General features: G+C 45.6%; 1 protein-coding gene across 1 annotated transcript in view; it reads right to left on the minus strand.

Moving 5' to 3' along the window:
- PROM2 (prominin 2) overlaps positions 1 to 18,511 on the minus strand; it is a 222,474-nt gene that overhangs the window by 135,876 nt on the left and 68,087 nt on the right. Inside the window, exon 5 of the mRNA XM_063932047.1 lies at positions 1,984 to 2,047. Within this exon, the coding sequence (XP_063788117.1) occupies positions 1,984 to 2,047 (64 nt within the window). The remainder of the gene's footprint in view (positions 1 to 1,983; positions 2,048 to 18,511) is intronic.

The raw sequence follows: 18,511 nt of genomic DNA on the forward strand, positions 1-18,511 counted from the left end.
GTGTTCTAAGTTCCAGCTGCCACCCCCTAGGATTAGCCGCAGCCGGCACCCCCTAGTTTCTTAGCCCTAGCCGCCACCCCAGGGAGGTTAGGGTAGGGGGCAGGGAGGGGTAAATTAATTACACAGTCTCCTGTTGGGATGCCACTGTTGGTCATGTGACCTCAAGCATCCCGACTGTCAGTCACTAGTATCACACTCATCTATACATCACCCAAAGTGATGGATAATCAAGAATTATAAGCAACAAACAGTATACCCCATTAATAGAAATGTCATTTACAGAGGTTTACACAGCTATAACGCTCTTTGTGTGTTATTATATTATCTGTACTGATGGTTCTCTAGTTGTATGAAGGTTCCCAGGGCTGGTTTAATGTTTGTAGGGTGTCAAGGCAATATCTTATCAGGGCCAATAAAATTGTCAATATGATACGCTGGTGACTTTGTGAAGTAGTATAATTTGGAAATACCCTGAGCGCCACACTATAGTGCCCCAGTTCACATTATGCCACACAGAAACCCTAGTTCCCATTATGAAACAGTGCCCCCCATGCTGGTGATGTAGCTATGCTTTAGGTGTACCCATCACCTGCACACAGTGTGATAGTGTGATTTCAGTGACGCAGCATAACAATGACGCTGTGCCTGGATTTGTGCCATGGGGGTAATTCTGAGTTGATCGCAGCAGGAACTTTGTTAGCAGTTGGGCAAAACCATGTGCACTGCAGGTGTGGCAGATATAACATGTGCAGAGAGAGTTAGATTTGGGTAGGTTATTTTGTTTCTGTGCAGGATAAATACTGGCTGCTTTATTTTTACACTGCAATTTAAATTGCAGATTGAACACACCACACCCAAATCTAACTCTCTCTGCACATGTTATATCTGCCTCCCCTGCAGTGCACATGGTTTTGCCCAACTGCTAACAAAGTTCCTGCTGCGATTAACTCAGAATTACCCCCCATATGCTTAGAGTTCTACCACAGCTTGCAGGGAAAGATGCAGCTCGTGCAAAGAAAGATGCAGCGTGTGCAGGGAAAGATGCAGTGTGTACAGGGAAAGATGCAGCGTGTACAGGCAAAGATGCAGCGTGTGCAAGGAAAGATGCAGCATGTGCAGGGAAAGATGCAGCGTGTGCAAGGAAAGATGCAGCATAAGCAGGGAAAGATGCAGCGTGTGCAGGGAAGTTTGCATTTCACATTGTTTAGAATACTGCAGTGCATCTCACAGCACACTACAGTATTGTACCTGTATTACTTACTATTGGGCTGAATATGGGTATACTGCATGGTGGCATGCTGTACAGTGAGTCACAGTCACAGGACTTTTGCTGTGAACTGTATAAGGTGAGTCGGGTTGAGGTTGGGTGACCTGTGTGCCAACTGTCAGGCTCTGAATTGGCCGGTAAAGTGATTCCGTGTAAAGCATAACATATGGAGCCAGCAATGAGCAGCATACTACGGGAACGAAAGATAATACAGTACGTGTGAAATGGATGGTTGTGTTAGAAAATGCAGAATATGGCCATCTAACACCACCTGCTTTTTACCTGACCACACCATGCCACCATAAGCCCATCATACCCTCCATTTACTCCAGACTTGTCCTTATTCAACAAGGGTCTTGGGCCCTTGGCAACTGACTGTAACCAGCAGGGGCAGTGGAGGAAGATGCTGATAAACGCGAGGAGTCCAGGGCAGAAAGCACATCAGCACCTTACACCTAAACATTTATCTTCCAATCTGGCTGGTTGGAACGAAAATCTGGTAATGAATGGGAGCAGATGACAGGTAACCATTTGAAATGGTCAACTGTCATTTGCTCCCATCAATGTCATTTGCTCCCATACATTACCAGATTTCCGTTCCAACCAGCCAGATTGGAAGATAAATCTTTTGGTCAATGGGCAGCTTTAGAGCGGCTGAGCGTTAATGAGTAACCTTTGCAGGGGTTTCTTCTCTAGCTCTACGCTATTTTACTTACTCTGCAGATCAGCGAAAACTTTTTCTTTAGGGACAGAGAATTCAGAAACCACTTGTCCAATTGCCTAAAATAAACAGATACATTTAGTTGTTGATTTCCTCACATTCTGGTAAACATGCTGCACATTTGCCTAGAAAACCTCATCACAATCCACCAACCATTGGGAGAAACAGTTCTTACACTGAACACGGAACAATACACAAGATACACAACACCATTACACTTACTTCTGGAAAAGACCTGGGGAGAATTTAGGAGAGACGGTATCAGAAAAAGATTTATGTGATGTTAGTGTATTAGAATGCTTAATATTTGTAGACACTCCCTTACTAATATGTGTAAGCCTGAATCTTCAGTGATGGTCCCTGGGACCAGGGGGATGCTGGGAAGTGGGTGGTGCAGTGTGCAGTGTGCCTGGAGTTGGTGATGGAATAAACAGCACAGCAGTGAACTCACATGTCTCTGTGTCCTTATGACTGGATTTACAAACATATGAACTAAACATGGTGTCAGAAGAAGTTTAACTTGGACTGCTAGTGCTCTCAGAGTGTGAAAGAATCCTGCAGCAGTCTGTAAAGCTGTGATACTCAGTGTCTGCAAAGCCTGCCGTGTGCTCCTCTATTCAAACAGTGAGTAACCATGGATAAACTGGCTCCTCCAACAGGCATGCTGATGTCTGGTAACTTGTCTGAAAACTGGAAAAGATTTAAGCAAAGGTTTAATATATATCTTGCTGCATGTGGAGCTGATACAGAGGCTGACAAAACTAAGGCATCCATTTTCCTCCATGTGATAGGAGAGGATGTGCTGGACATTTATAATAGTTTTCAGTTTCCTGAGGGGCAGAATATGGTGCTATCTTCTATAATGCAAAAGTTTGAAGATTACTTTGTGCCAAGCAATAAATGTGACATATGAAAGATATAAGTTTTTCACATGTGATCAGAAGTCTGTAGATGGATTTGATCAGTATGTTACAGAGCTGCAATCACTCAGTAAAACCTGTGAGTTTGATGATTTAAAGGATTCACTAATTAGAGATCGTATTGTCTGCGGAATACCTGATAATGGACTCAGAGAGAGACTGCTGAGAGAGCAAGACCTAACACTAGACAAGGCAGTGACTATGTGTAGATCTGCAGAAATAACTAGATTTCAAGCCAAAACGTTACACAAGGAAGCTGATGTACATGTAGTGCAGAAAACAGAGCCAAGCAAACCTCCATTCTCAAGAATGAAGCAGTCTAAGCCACAGTCTAATAAGGAAATGTGTAGTAGATGTGAAAATGTTCACAATCCTAAAATGTGCCCGGCTTATGGTAAAACCTGCATGAAATGTGGTAGACTTAATCACTTTGCCAAATGCTGTAAAATTAAAAGTGAAACCAAAGTGCATGCCATTAAACAGAGGAATTCTTTGTGGATTGCATTGAACTTTGCAGTGCAGATAAGAAAGAATGGATTGTCCCTTTAACTGTGAATGAGATTGTCATTCCCTTTAAGCTTGATACTGGCGCGCAGGTGAATTTAATATTGTTTCAAGACTATAAGACTTTTAGAGTAAAACCTAAAATTCATCCAGCCAAAGTGAAAGCTACAGGGTACACTGGGGAGAAAATTCCTGTGAAAGGTACATGCTTAGTGACACTGAAATATAAGGGACAACAGTTTAAAACATCTCTACTGATTGTGGATAAAAATGTGCAACCGATTCTAGGATTACGTTCCTGTGAGATACTATGCTTGCTAAAGAAAGTTTTTATGGTGACATCACAAGTAGAAGATGACTGCAAATCAATGTTTACAGAATACAGAGACTTGTTTGAAGGTCTAGGTTGTTTGCCTGGAGAGCATAAAATAAATATAGACACGCAAGTTTCTTCAGTGATACACCCCTGTAGAAAAGTGCCATTTGCGCTGAGAGAAAAACTGAAACAAGAGTTAAATTGCATGGGAGCCTTGGGTGTGATACAGAAAGTTGATGAGCCTACTGAATGGGTAAGATCCTTAGTAATTGTTGAAAAGAAAAATGGACAACTCAGAATATGTCTAGACCCCAGAGATTTAAACAAATCTATTAAACGAGAACATTTCAAACTACCAACCAGAGATGAAATCCTGTCGCAATTTGCAGGAGCAAAATGGTTCAGTAAATTGGACGCATCTTCAGGATTCTGGCAAATGAAGCTAGATGAGGCCAGCTCAAAGCTTTGTACATTTAATACACTAGAAGGTCGATACAGATTTCTTCGACTACCATATGGAATATTGTCTGCTCCAGAAGTATATCACAAAAAGATACACTTGATTTTTTAACATATTCCAGGTGTTGAAACAATGATGGATGACATTATTGTCTGGGGATCTACAAAGGAAGAACATGATTCTAGATTGAGACAAGTAATGGAACTTGTCAAGAAAATGAATCTAAAGCTAAACAAGGACAAATGTGAATTTGGCGTTGAATACACTTACCTTTATGGGCGACGTGGTCTCGGATCAAGGTGTAAAACCAGACCCAAGGAAAATATCAGCCATAGTGAACATGGAACGTCCTAACAACAAAGACGACGTCAGAAGATTCCTAGGAATGATTACTTACTTAGGAAAGTTTATTTCTCAACTCTCTGAACGAACAGCCTCTCTTAGATGGTTGTTGGACAAAGATAACGAGTGGATGTGGTCACATGAACAAGAAGAAAGTTGGCAAAACTTGAAACAGATCATTACAGAGCAACCAGTGCTAAAATTCTTTGATCCTGCGAAAAGAATAAGAATTTCAGCAGATGCTTCGCAATTTGGCCTAGGCTCAGTGCTGTTACAAGAACATGAGGATACATGGCAACCAGTAATCTATGTATCAAGAGCACTAACAAGTGCTGAAACAAGGTATGCTCAGATAGAAAAAGAACTTCTAGCGATCACATATGCATGTGAGCGATTTCATCCGTTTGTGTATGGTCAAACATTTACAGTGGAAACTGACCAAAAGCCATTGGTAGCTATCATGACTAAATCATTACATGACTGTCCCATGAGAATTCAACGAATGCTTATCAGACTACAGAAATATGATGTACACTTGCTGTACTGTCCCGGCAAATACATGTACATTGCTGATACACTTTCTCGTGCTGTGGACAAAAGTGAAGGTTCCAAAAGTCTGATGGATGAAGAGATAGAAGCCTATGTTAATTTGATCGTAGCTTCCCTACCAGTGTCTCTTGCAAGACAAGAACAGATTAGGAAAGAAACTGAGACAGATGACACAATGAAAGTGTTGAAAGATATCATTCTGAAAGGTTGGCCAGCAGAAAAACATGCGTGCCCGCTGTCTATCCATGATTATTGTGTCAGCGTCCGGAGTCTTACCGGTACGCTGGGGCCGCGGGGCTGGCTTCCTTGGCGTTGTGCGGGCAGCGGCGGAGGTGGGCTGCTGCGCCGGATCCGTGGGCAGCAGTAGCGGAGGTGAGGGGGTCCGCTCGTGGCGGCGGGACGCCGCTACAGCGGGTCGCTCTTGCTGAACCGTTGCTTGGAGACCAGGGGCAGTCAGCAATGTGGCTTTGCAAAAAGGTCTGCATTACTGGGCGCCGCCATGTTGGAGACCAAGTTTTAAGCATAGTTCCTGTTTCCTGTTTCTTCCAGCCAATCCAGGGGAAGCTCTCCCTATAAAAGGGGGCTTGTTTAGGACAGGGATGCCAGTGCTTCAAGTTACAACCCTGTTGTAGGTGCTTCAGCCTGTGCTCCCAAGATTCCTGCTGTATCTTGGTTCCTCCTGATCCTGCTTGGTCGGTTCTCTGTTGCTGCTGCAGCCCTGCCGTTTCTTGCCTGCTACTGCCTGTGGAAGCGCTCCTGGAAAACCCAGTCCAGTAAGACTCTTTGGGCACAGTCGGCCCCGGGTCTTCTGCCTCGTCTTTCAAGCCACACTCCACAGATCTCCTTCACCAGCCACGCCTTTGTACCACTGACCACAGCCTGCAGATTATATCTTCAAGCCTCGTTTACCACAGTCCACAGTCCTTGTCTCCAGCCACGTTTTCAACTACCATCCACAGTTCCACAGTTCATCATCTACAGTCTCGTCTTTCAAATCACAGTCCGCAGTTCTTCACCTCCAGCCATGTCTTTAACCATTGTGCTTCAGCCTCAGTTCCCTACCTCAGCCCTGTACATAATAAATACTTTCCATTGACTCTCAAACCCCGCCTACGTTCTTCATTGCTCCGTGTCCCATGCGAAGGAACTATATCCAGCCCCCTCATCTGGTTCATTCATAGCCTGCTACCTCCTCGGGCAAATCTCAGCTGCCGGATCCTCAAACCCTGCCAGACGTGACATATTGGATGTACCGCAGTGACCTTACAGTTGTCGATGGTATTATTTACAAAGGCAATAGGTTTGTAATACCTGCACGACTAAGAAAAATGATGCTGTGCAAGATACATGAAGGCCACTTAGGAGAAGAAAAATGTAAGCGGAGAGCGCGTGAAGTTATGTATTGGCCAAGAATGAACCGAGACATAGCACAGACTACAGCTACATGTGAATTATGTCTTACGTATGGACCGAAACAACCAATCGAGCCACTGAGTCCTCACGCAGTGCCAGAGAGACCGTACCAGAAAGTTGGCGCAGATTTGTTTGATTGTAATGGGAAAACGTACATTGTCGTGACTGATTATTACTCTAACTACCCTGAGGTGAAGACACTACATACAACTACTAGAAAAGCCGTAATCAATTGCATGAAGTCAATCTTTGCAAGGCATGGTGTTCCTATGGAAGTGTTCACTGACAATGGTCCTCAGTTTTCCAGTGCTGAATTTAGACAATTTGCTGATGAGTGGGAATTTGTCCATACTACGTCAAGTCCCCACTATCTACGCTCAAATGTGTTGGTGGAAAGTTCAGTAAAAACTGTAAAGAGTCTCATGAAAAAAGCTCAAGAAGGTAAAGAAGATTTCTACAAAAGTCTTTTAATCTACCGCAGTACACCTTTACGGAATGGACTTTCTCCTGCACAAATGTTGATGGGAAGGAGGATTAGAGCAAATCTCCCAATACATGATGAACTGCTTAATACACATAACTCAGCGTTGGTCAGACTGAGTAAGGAACGTCAACAGGCGAAACAAAAACTGTTCCATGACAGGAGAGCAAAAAGCTTATCTGATCTAAAATCGGGTGACCAAGTACGTCTCAGAGATCACGAGAACGGTATTTGGGTGCAGAAAGGTATTGTGCAAGCACAAGTAGCACCAAGATCTTATACTATACGTACAGAGCGTGGAACGGAAGTAAGAAGAAATCGGGTGGATTTAAGATCTCAACCTAACCATAATGAAGACAACATGACTGAAGAATACCCTTCATCTGACATGTATGATGATCCTCATAATGGTGAACAAACCATGATTCTAGAAAGGTCCAACATGGTCGATGAAACACAGACTGTGTATGAAAGAACCAAAAGGGAAATACGCAGACCTGAGAGACTAATTGAAACGTGTTAGATGATGTTCTTAATATGACGTTGTTAATTGTTGCATTGAAGCGTACAGGGCTTATCTTTAAAGAAAAGAGGATGTGATGTTAGTGTATTAGAATGCTTAATATTTGTAGACACTCCCTTACTAATATGTGTAAGCCTGAATCTTCAGTGATGGTCCCTGGGACCAGGGGGATGCTGGGAAGTGGGTGGTGCAGTGTGCCTGGAGTTAGTGATGGAATAAACAGCACAGCAGTGAACTCACATGTCTGTGTCCTTATGACTGGATTTACAAACATATGAACTAAACAATTTAGGGGTGCTCATTGATAATAAATTTAACACCAGTAACCAATGTCAAACTGCAGCAACAAAGGCAAATAAGGTATTAGCATGCATAAAACGGGGAATTGAGACAAGGGATGAGAGTGTAATCCCACCATTATATAAATCATTGGTACGGCCCCATCTTGAATTCTGTGTACAACCAGGGCCAGCTCTACCATTAGGCAGCTTTAGGCGGTTGCCTGGGGGTGCCACTGAATTCATCTAGCAAAAAACTGAAGGATGTCTCTGTATGCGGCCTTCTCTTTCTACACTGTGCTGCCTGCTGCTGCTGGTCTAATCAGGTGCAGCCACCACTATCAGGCTGTACCACATAGTGCCTCAGGGCTTCCGCTGTGCCAACACGTGTAACATCAAGTCACGTGAAGGCACATAGGGGACGGATGTAACTATGGCTCCTGAGGGGCGACCTTGTGGCGGCTCCTCATAGCCCTGAAGCACCTCCTGCAGGAGGGTTGCAGGTTAGGGGGCACCAGGTTGAAGCTTTGCTAGGGTGCAGAGATATCTTGCACCGGCCCTGTGTACAACACTATAAAAAAGATATCTTACAACTTGAAAGGGTTCAGAGGTGAGCTACAATATTGATAAAGGGGTTAGAGGCACTGGATTATGAAGAAAGATTTACTAGATTATATATATTTACACTTGAAAAAAGGCATCTAAGAGGAGACTTTATAAATATTTATAAATATATAAAGGGACAATACATGGAGCTAACAGGAGATCTATTTATTGACAGACACGCGGACACCCTCTGAGGTTAGAGGAGAGAAAATTTCATACCCAGCGAAGGAGAGGGTTCTTCACAGTAAGGGCAGTAAGGATCTGGAACTCTCTGCCAGAGACGGTAGTAATGGCGGACTCGTCAATAAATAAAAAAATGGGTTAGACAAATTTCTAACTGAAAAAGATATCCAGGGTTCTAGTATCTAAAATAAATGTATTTTAGAAAAACTATATGTTCTAGCTGTCATCATGGGTAAATCTATGGTTATAAGGAGAATAGTATAGGATCAAAAATAAAGGTTGAACTCGATGGACAACTTGTCTTTTTTTCAATCTCATTTACTATGTTACTATGTTACTATTCCCTCTTACTTGCACAGTCGGAAACTAATGCAGGCTGAGATTACTGGGCAGGCCCCATTTATCATGATAGTGGTAATAAGAACTATGGCATGACTTCCATTAGCCAGCTTGTGTGGGTGGAGAGTATCTACGAGTACGACAAGCAACAGAACAACAGCTAATGTGGCAAGATGTAAATTAATTTAGCATTACTTCAGCTTTGTGTTGGGAACATAATAACAGACCCTCCAACATGACCCGCCCCACTAGGTACAAAATGCTCTGTTCCTGGACTTCCCTCTTAATTTATGATTTCCATCACCTGTGTTGAACTAGTTAAATGATAAGAAAGCTGTTTCTTCACAGGTGATGGCAATAATAAATTAAGAGGGAAGTCCAGAAACAGAGCATTTTGTACCTAGTGGGGCGGGTCATGTTGGAGGGTATGTAATACATGCTGTATCTTAAGGCAGTGAACAGAAAAGGAGCCCCATTTCCTCCACCTACCTAAAATCTCAAACTGGTTCCATATTGTCTTGCTAATGTTTATTGATGCATTATAATTCTGAAAACCCCCTACAAAAGTGCAGTAATAAATGGTTATAGATCATCCCAGACACTAGTGAAAAATCGCAACTGATAATCTAGTAGGTTGAAAAAAGTGATTGGCCGCCATTACAGAATCTTCCCAAATGAATGGGCCACTAAGGTGACAAGGTGCAAGTCCCACGATGCATCTCTTCTGCGTTTATATATAATTGTGGTTTAACAGATAGGTAATAGCAGTTTCTACAACGGTGACAATCGACAGGATGAATAGATAGCAAGTTGAGGATAGATAGTAAGTTGACCTTAAGCATCACTGCTGCTTTAAAATGTGAATCGGCCAGCTAGTCCAAGGTCAGAATTAGGAATAAGATTGAGTACGCACGCCAGGATCCGGTAAATCCAATAACATCCCATTTATCTTTTGTTTATCCTTATTCTAGATGCTTACAGATGTGTCCTCCTTCATCGCTGCTTCAGTCAGCTTAAACAGCCCCGCTAGTCCCGCCTAGCCGCGAGCGCCTTTACTAATGCCGGGTGTCTTTTTGTGTTTCCCCCTTTCCGAAAATGCGTATTATACGCATCACTATGCAAATAAGATGCTGCTGATTAAAATGATATGCAGCATGCCTATAATCTGTGTGAGACTGCTAGCACGTCGTATGTAGATACAGTCACAGTCGCTCACATGATATAGGCATTCCACATTTATTAATCGGCAAAGCCTGCTTGTGTGCAATAATACACCCAACATTAGTAGAGTTGCACTGGAAGTGCCAGCTCACCCACACCAAGCATCTTGCGGTGCATGGCATATTGAGGCTAGATGTACGAGACCCCTCTGCTAGATGTATGATGAGCAGAGGGGTCAAGGCGGAGATGGAACGAGGCGGAGGTGGAACGGGGGTATGGTTACCATATCGTCTCATTTAAGCCACGCCCCCACCCTGTAATGCCTAATCGCATCATCGACTACCTGGACCGCCCACTTTACTCACTAAGTAGGCGCCCGGGCAGGGGGGGCCTGAAAAATTGGGAGACTTGCCTGCCCTTCCATGGGGTAAGAAGGGTCACACGATTTCGGGAGCCTCCTGGCCATTTCGGGAGAGTAGGCAAGTATGCCTTATAGCAGGGGTGGGCAATTATTTCAGCTGGGGGGCCGCTTAACACTTCCAGCGAATATTCGAGGGCCACACACAAAATACTCAAAAAGAGATCCCTTTTTACACATTACGGCAGACAGCGTGCCCTTTTTACACATTACGGCAGACAGCGTCCCCCTTTTTACACATTACGACAGACAGCGTCCCCTTTTTACAGATTACGACAGACAGCACCCCCATTTTTATAATTACGGCAGACAGCACCCCCCGTTTTTACACATTACAGCAGACAGCGCCCCCGTTTTTACACATTACGGCAGACAGCGCCCCCGTTTTTATACATTACGGCAGACAGCACCCCCGTTTTTATACATTACGGCAGACAGCGCCCCCGTTTTTACACATTACGGCAGACAGGGCCCCCGTTTTTACACATTACAGCAGACAGCGCCCCCGTTTTTATACATTACGGCAGACAGCGCCCCCGTTTTTATACATTACGGCAGACAGGGCCCCCGTTTTTACACATTACGGCAGACAGTCCCTACCCCCCTTTCCCCACCCTCCCCTAAACCTATATAACCGTTTTTAACTCCCCTCCCCTGAACTTATATGGCAGCTTTAGCTTTATCCAGGACAGGGGGTTTACCTATTTGTCAGTGGCAGACGATCCCCGCTGTCTGATGATCCGCGCTGCTGCTGCCGCCGCCGCTTCTCCTCACTGGCCGCCGCTTCTTCTCCCCGCTGGCCGCCGCTTCTTCTCCCCGCTGGCCGCCGCTTCTTCTCCCCGCTGGCCGCCGTTTCTTCTCCCCACTGGCCTCCGCAGTGCTCCCACTGGCCGCTTCTGCTCCGAGTCCCCACTGCAGTGCCCGCCCAGCGCCGACCCCAGTGACGTCCAGCGCACGATAGAGGAAATCCCGGTCAGCTGACCCTGTGACGTGACCGGGATTTCCTCAGCGGCGCCGCGTCTGAGAGCAGTGCAATGACTAGCGGCCTGTCGGGCCTCTTGTCATTGCACTCTGGTGGGGCACAGCAAGCCAGGCAGGATCGGTCCGCGGGCCACATCCAGCCCGCGGGCCGCCTGTTGCCCACCCCTACCTTATAGTTATCACCTAGAGCCAAGATCCATCAGAGTACAGCTGAAAGTATTAAGTAGAATACTGAATTGAGGCAAGGTCAGATACAGTAGAGGCAGAAAAAGGAAGTGCTACTCTAGTCTCTAATGGAAGGGTTGCACAAATTACGTTTTTGCCAGATATTGCACCATTGCTGTTAGTAAGTACAGTTTAATAGAATTGTTACCACCCCATTCCATTACCAACAGCTCACAGATTTCTAGGGCCCTGTTATAATAACTGGAACTGATAGTTGGCAACTGTATACAAGCTTTTGTTTATAGTCCTGGTCCTATACCAGCATATGAATACAGGGCTGGACTGGCCCACAGGGGTACAGGGGAAACTACCGGTGGGCCCTACTGCCTGGGGGCCCTCCTCCTCCTCTAGTGATCAGGTTCCAGACTGTGCTGTTACTAAACTAGTACATTACCTTGCATGCACTACAGTATTTACTATATATACTTATCTAGGGGACCAAAATGGTTAGGCAAACCAATGTGGTGGCTGGTCACACCCCCTCCAGAGACTGGCCACACCCCTAAACATGGGCCCCTACCACTGCATTTCCCTGGTGGGCCCTACATGCCCCAGTCCGACACTGTATGAATACACCAATCCTCAACAGAGCAACACAGCATGCCATGCTTGCTGAATTACAGTATTATGCAGTCATTCCACTGACCAATGTAACACATAACCTGGTGCCCACCTCCATCTCTATACAAACTACTAGAAATATTTCCATATAAGTTGGTTGCACTTTTAAACACCAATAATGTCAAAGGGGGTGATTCCGAGTTGATCGTAGCTGTGCTAAATTTAGCACAGCTACGATCATGAACTCAGACATGCGGGGGGACACCCAGCATAGAGCTAGTACGCCCTGCATGTCAGTGCCGCCCCCCCCCCCCCCCCCCCACAGAAGTGCAAAGGCATCGCACAGCGGCGATGCCTTTGCACTTCAAAAGTAGCTCCCGGCCAGTGCAGATGTAGCGTGCTGGCCGGGAGCTACTCATCGCTCCCTGGCCCGCGGTGGCTGCGTGTGACGTCACGCAGCCACTGCGGGCCACTCCCCGTACGGTCCGGCCACGCCTGTGTAGGCCGGACCGTGCCCACGAAACAGCGGCCAAACGCCGCCGTTTCGCCCCCTTTCGCCCATCGACCACCTCTGCCTGTCAATCAGGCAGAGGCAATAATAGCGCATCGATGGGTGGACATGCGCCGGCGCACTGCGGCACCGGCGCATGCGCAGTTATGACCCGATCGCTATGCTGCGAAAAACTGTAGCGTGCGATCGGGTCAGAATGACCCCCATTGTCAAACATCATTAGATCCACCAACAAGGAAACTATCTCTAATTTTATAAATTCACTCCCACTATTGTGCTGCCCCCCAAAACCTGCTGCCTGAGACAGCTGCCCGGGCTGCCTTGTTACTCTGTTTACTGGCTAGTAACGTAAGATAGAAAATCACCTCCTTCTTAACATGGTAATCTGACACAAATGTGTGGCATATGGACATATTTGGTTAAATATAAACATTACAATTATTTCAAGTAATGAACATACATCTTTTGATATAGTAGTAAGCCAAACAGTGGCTTGGCTTACTCTATTAAGAATGTTTTAATTATGTCTACTTAACCTGTTTATTTTATTGATCTCCTATATTATTCATTGCGTGTCTCGTCTTTGGTGTTGTCATCCTCCACCCCCCTGCCCCCAAGGTTTGTGTGACAGTGTCCCCCTATATATAAGTTTGTTAAGACCCAATACGATGCTTTTAGACACTGCCACCCCTGGAGTCGCATAGATCCTGGGGCCCTTCAGGGGTCACAGCAGACCGTCATCATGAAAGGGTCAGAGAAGATCTCCAGTAAAGCCCCCGGATTGATGCGACGCTCTGCGGTGACTTACATTTATGTGACCGCTGTCACACTGTAATGTGGCTCTGACCTCCTTCCCTCTTTGCGTTTCCTATTAACAATTAGTCCCTTGCTTTGATTTCTTACCTTTTTCCCAGGAGAACCCGGCTGTCTCCCCTTATAATCAGTGGAGCGTATGAAGCTAGATTTGTAAAATGGGGAAACGTCTTCCACTTACAGTACGTCTAAGTCTTTTCCTTTGATGATATTTTAGGCGCATTAACTCTTAGGTACATGAAATAAATATTTGTTGTGTGGGTTTCATGGTAAATGGAAATTTATGGTTAACTGTTGCTAAGAAATCTCACTGATGAACTACACTATAGTACAACACTATGGCTGGTACATTAATTATACATTGAAGCAACTGACTGCTGGCACACGATGTGAGAAATACTTGTCAGTCAAATGTGTGTGTGTGATTTTGTTGTTTTTTAACAGTGATCTTATTCTGTCCTTGTTAGAGGGAAAAAGCTACATTTAGGGGTGGGAGGCAGTGCAGGAACTGCTCCTCCAATCTCTCTGCACAGTATTACAGTAACACGCTGATTGCAAGAAACATTGACGTCCCAGCAGTCATTCTAGACTCTAGCTGTTTATCTGTGGAGCGAATGTATTTAAAAGGTTCACTTAATCGACAATTAAAGCAAATCCAATCTGGAAGAGGCTCTTGTAACATTCACAAATATGTATGCAGAGGTTCCAAAAATAAATGTATCAAATTATGTGTACTGCTGTTAGCTATGTGGCTGCAAATTATGCTCCTCTCTGTAATTAGTTATGAGAGTGTATTAATGGCTCCTGGAGGTGTTCTTTATTAGAATTAATATGAAGGCTAAACAGTGGCCAGTGATACCACCAGAAAAAGGAGTGCCACAATACACACACAGGGCCTGATGCTAATCTAAGGAGTAAATTTACTAAGATGTAAGTTCTATTTAAGATGGGATGTTGCCCATAGCAACCAATCAGAATCTACTTCTCATTTATTTAGCACCTTCTCAAAGATAATACCTGGAATCTGATCGGTTGCTGGGGGCAACATCTCATCTTAAATAGAACTCCCATCTTGGTAAATTTACCCCTAAGATGCAGAGCCGGCCCTATCTAATATGATGCCCTAGGCAAGATTTTGGCTGGTGCCCCCTAGCACCATCGCTAGTTTCGCCTCTGACCCTGCACCCCTTTCCCAGCACCATCACCCCCCACCCATAGCAGTCCTTTTTTTTTCTTTTCCTACCCCCCTGTAATTTAAATAAGAACAGAGTGCACATTCGGTGCACAGCCCAATAAGGTATGTGTTTTTGCTGGCAGGGGGCATGGCCACACAATAGTACCCACAATTCAAATTATGCCTCACAGTAGTGCAACTTTATTCACAATTTATCATGCAATAGTGTCCCTTATTCACATTACATCACACAGTAGTATCACTTTACCTTATATACGTTACTCCTCACAGTAGTGCCCCTCATTCACATAACATCATATTGAATTGCTCCTTATTCACATTACACCACACCATATTGCTCTTTATTCACATTAGACCACACAGTAGTGCCCTTTCTATATGTTACGCCACGCAGTAGAGCACCTTATACACATATTGCCACACATTGGTAATACATTAATACACATAATACCACACAGTAATGCTCCTTACACATATGACACACATTATTAATGTTCTTATAAACATAATGCGCCTTACTCATTATGCCAACCCTTATTAATGCCCTTATACACATAATTTCCCTTACACATATGCCGCACGTTATTAGTGCCACTGCCCTTATACACATAATAACACACATAGTGCCCCTTACACATATGTTACACATTATTAATGTCCGTATACACATAATGACACATATAGTTCCAGGCGTGAGTCAACTGGCATCTCTGCTAAAGTCGGGTGCCTATCTTTTATGAAAATGCATCTTATTTGCATTGCTATGTGGCAGGATACACAAGCAGCTTCTTCTGATTAAAATGATATGCGGCATGCCTATGTACTGTGTGCAACTGTGGCTGTATCTTCATACTCAATGCTACACACAGAATATAGGCATGCTGCATATCATTTCTCTGACGTCCTAGTGGATGCTGGGGACTCTGTAAGGACCATGGGGAATAGCGGGCTCCGCAGGAGACTGGGCACTCTAAAGAAAGATTTAGTACTATCTGGTGTGCACTGGCTCCTCCCTCTGTGCCCCTCCTCCAGACCTCAGTTAGAATCTGTGCCCGGACAGAGCTGGGTGCTTTTAGTGAGCTCTCCTGAGCTTGCTAATAAGAAAGTATTTTAGTTAGGTTTTTTATTTTCAGAGAGCTTCTGCTGGCAACAGACTCTCTGCTACGTGGGACTGAGGGGAGAGAAGCAAACCTACTAACTGTGGCTAGGTTGCGCTTCTTAGGCTACTGGACACCATTAGCTCCAGAGGGATCGAACACAGGACCTGACCTTGTCGTCCGTTCCCGGAGCCGCGCCGCCGTCCCCCTCGCAGAGCCAGAAGACAGAAGCCGGCAGAAGCGGAGAAGACATCGAAATCGGCGGCAGAAGACTCCTGTCTTCACATGAGGTAGCGCACAGCACTGCAGCTGTGCGCCATTGCGCCCACACTAACCCACACACTCCGGTCACTGTAGGGTGCAGGGCGCAGGGGGGGGGGCGCCCTGGGCAGCAATTGTTACCTCCTGGCGAATGCTGCATATAGACAGTGGCACACTGTCATATGTATGAGCTCCCGCCATTTATTTTACAAGAAATCGCGGGACAGAAGCCCGCCGCTGAGGGGGCGGGGCCTTCTTCCTTAGCACTCACCAGCGCCATTTTCCTTCCACAGCTCCGCTGAGAGGGAGCTCCCCAGGCTCTCCCCTGCAGAATCACGGTAGAAGGGTGAAAAAGAGAGGGGGGGCACATAAATTTAGGCGCATAAATCATAATACAGCAGCTACTGGGTAAACACTAAGTTATTGTGCAATCCCTGGGTTATATAGCGCTGGGGTGTGTGCTGGCAAACTCTCTCCCTGTCTCTCCAAAAGGCCTTGTGGGGGTCCTGTCCTCATTTAGAGCTTCCCCTGTGTGTGTGGTGTGTCGGTACGCGCGTGTCGACATGTTTGACGAAGAGGGCTATGTGGAGGCAGAGCAAGTACAGTTGAATGACGTGTCGCCGCCGACGGTGCCGACACCTGTTTGGATGGATATGTGGAAGGTGTTAAATGTAAACTCCTTACATAAAAGGTTGGATAAAGCTGATACCTCGGGCCAGTCAGGGTCTCAACCCATGCCTGATCCTACAGCGCAGAGGCCCTCAGGGTCTCAAAAGCGCCCACTATCCAAAATGGTTGACACAGATGTCGACACGGATTCTGACTCCAGTGTCGACGACGATGACGCAAAATTGCAACCAAAAATGACAAAAGCTATACGTTACATGATTATAGCGATGAAGGATATTTTACACATATCAGAGGTAAACCCTGTCCCTGACAAGAGGGTTTATATGTATGGGGAGAAAAAGCAAGAGGTGACTTTTCCCCCTTCACATGAGTTAAATGAGTTATGTGAAAGAGCGTAGGATTCCCCAGATAAGAAAGTCCTGATTTCCAAAAGGTTACTTATGGCATACCCTTTCCCGCCAGAGGACAGGGTGCGCTGGGAATCCTCCCCTAGGGTGGATAAAGCTCTGACACGCTTATCTAAGAAGGTGGCCCTGCCGTCGCAGGATACGGCCACCCTAAAGGATCCTGCAGATAGGAAGCAGGAAAGTATCCTGAAATCTGTCAATACACATTCAGGGACTCTACTGAGGCCGGCAATTGCGTCGGCATGGATGTGTAGTGCTGTAGCAGCGTGGACAGATAATCTATCTGAGGAAATGGATACCTTAGACAGGGATACCATTATGCTGACCCTGGGGCATATAAAAGACACTGTCCTATATATGAGGGATGCCCAGAGGGACATTTGCCTACTGGGCTCTAGAATTAATGCAATGTCAATTTCTGCCAGAAGGGTCCTGTGGACTCGGCAGTGGACAGGTGATGCTGACTCCAAAAAACACATGGAGGTGTTACCTTACAAGGGTGAGGAATTGTTTGGGGACGGTCTCTTGGACCTGGTTTCCACAGCTACTGCTGGGAAGTCAAACTTTTTGCCATATATTCCCTCACAACCGAAGAAAGCACCGTATTACCAAATGAAGTCCTTTCGCGCACAAAGAAGCAAGAAGGTCAGAGGTGCTTCCTTTCTTGCTAGAGGCAGGGGCAGAGGAAAAAAGCTGCACCTTACAGCTAGTTCCCAGGAACAGAAGTCCTCCCCGGCTTCCACTAAATCCACCGCATGACGCTGGGGCTCCAAGGGTGGAGCCAGGAGCGGTGGGGGCGCGTCTCCGACATTTCAGCCACCAGTGGGTTCGCTCACGGGTGGATCCCTGGGCTATACAGATTGTGTCTCAGGGATACAAGCTGGAATTCGAGGTGATGCCCACTCAACGTTACCTAAAATCGGCCCTGCCAGCTTCCCCCATAGAAAGGGAAGTAGTGGTAGCGGCAATTCACAAGCTATTTCTCCAGCAGGTGGTGGTAAAGGTTCCCCTTCCTCAACAGGGGAAGGGATACTATTCCACAATGTTTGTGGTACCGAAACCGGACGGTTCGGTCAGACCTATATTGAATTTAAAGTCCCTGAACATTTATCTGAAAAGATTCAAGTTCAAAATGGAATCGCTCAGAGCGGTCATTGCAAGCCTGGAAGAGGGGGATTTTATGGTGTCTCTGGACATCAAGGATGCTTACTTGCATGTCCCCATTTATCCGCCTCATCAGGAGTACCTCAGATTTGTGGTACAGGACTGTCATTACCAATTCCAGACGTTGCCGTTTGGGCTCTCCACGGCACCGAGAATATTTACCAAGGTAATGGCAGAAATGATGG

The sequence above is a fragment of the Pseudophryne corroboree genome, chromosome 6, assembly GCF_028390025.1.
Source record: "Pseudophryne corroboree isolate aPseCor3 chromosome 6, aPseCor3.hap2, whole genome shotgun sequence".
In the NCBI taxonomy this organism is placed as follows: domain Eukaryota; kingdom Metazoa; phylum Chordata; class Amphibia; order Anura; family Myobatrachidae; genus Pseudophryne; species Pseudophryne corroboree.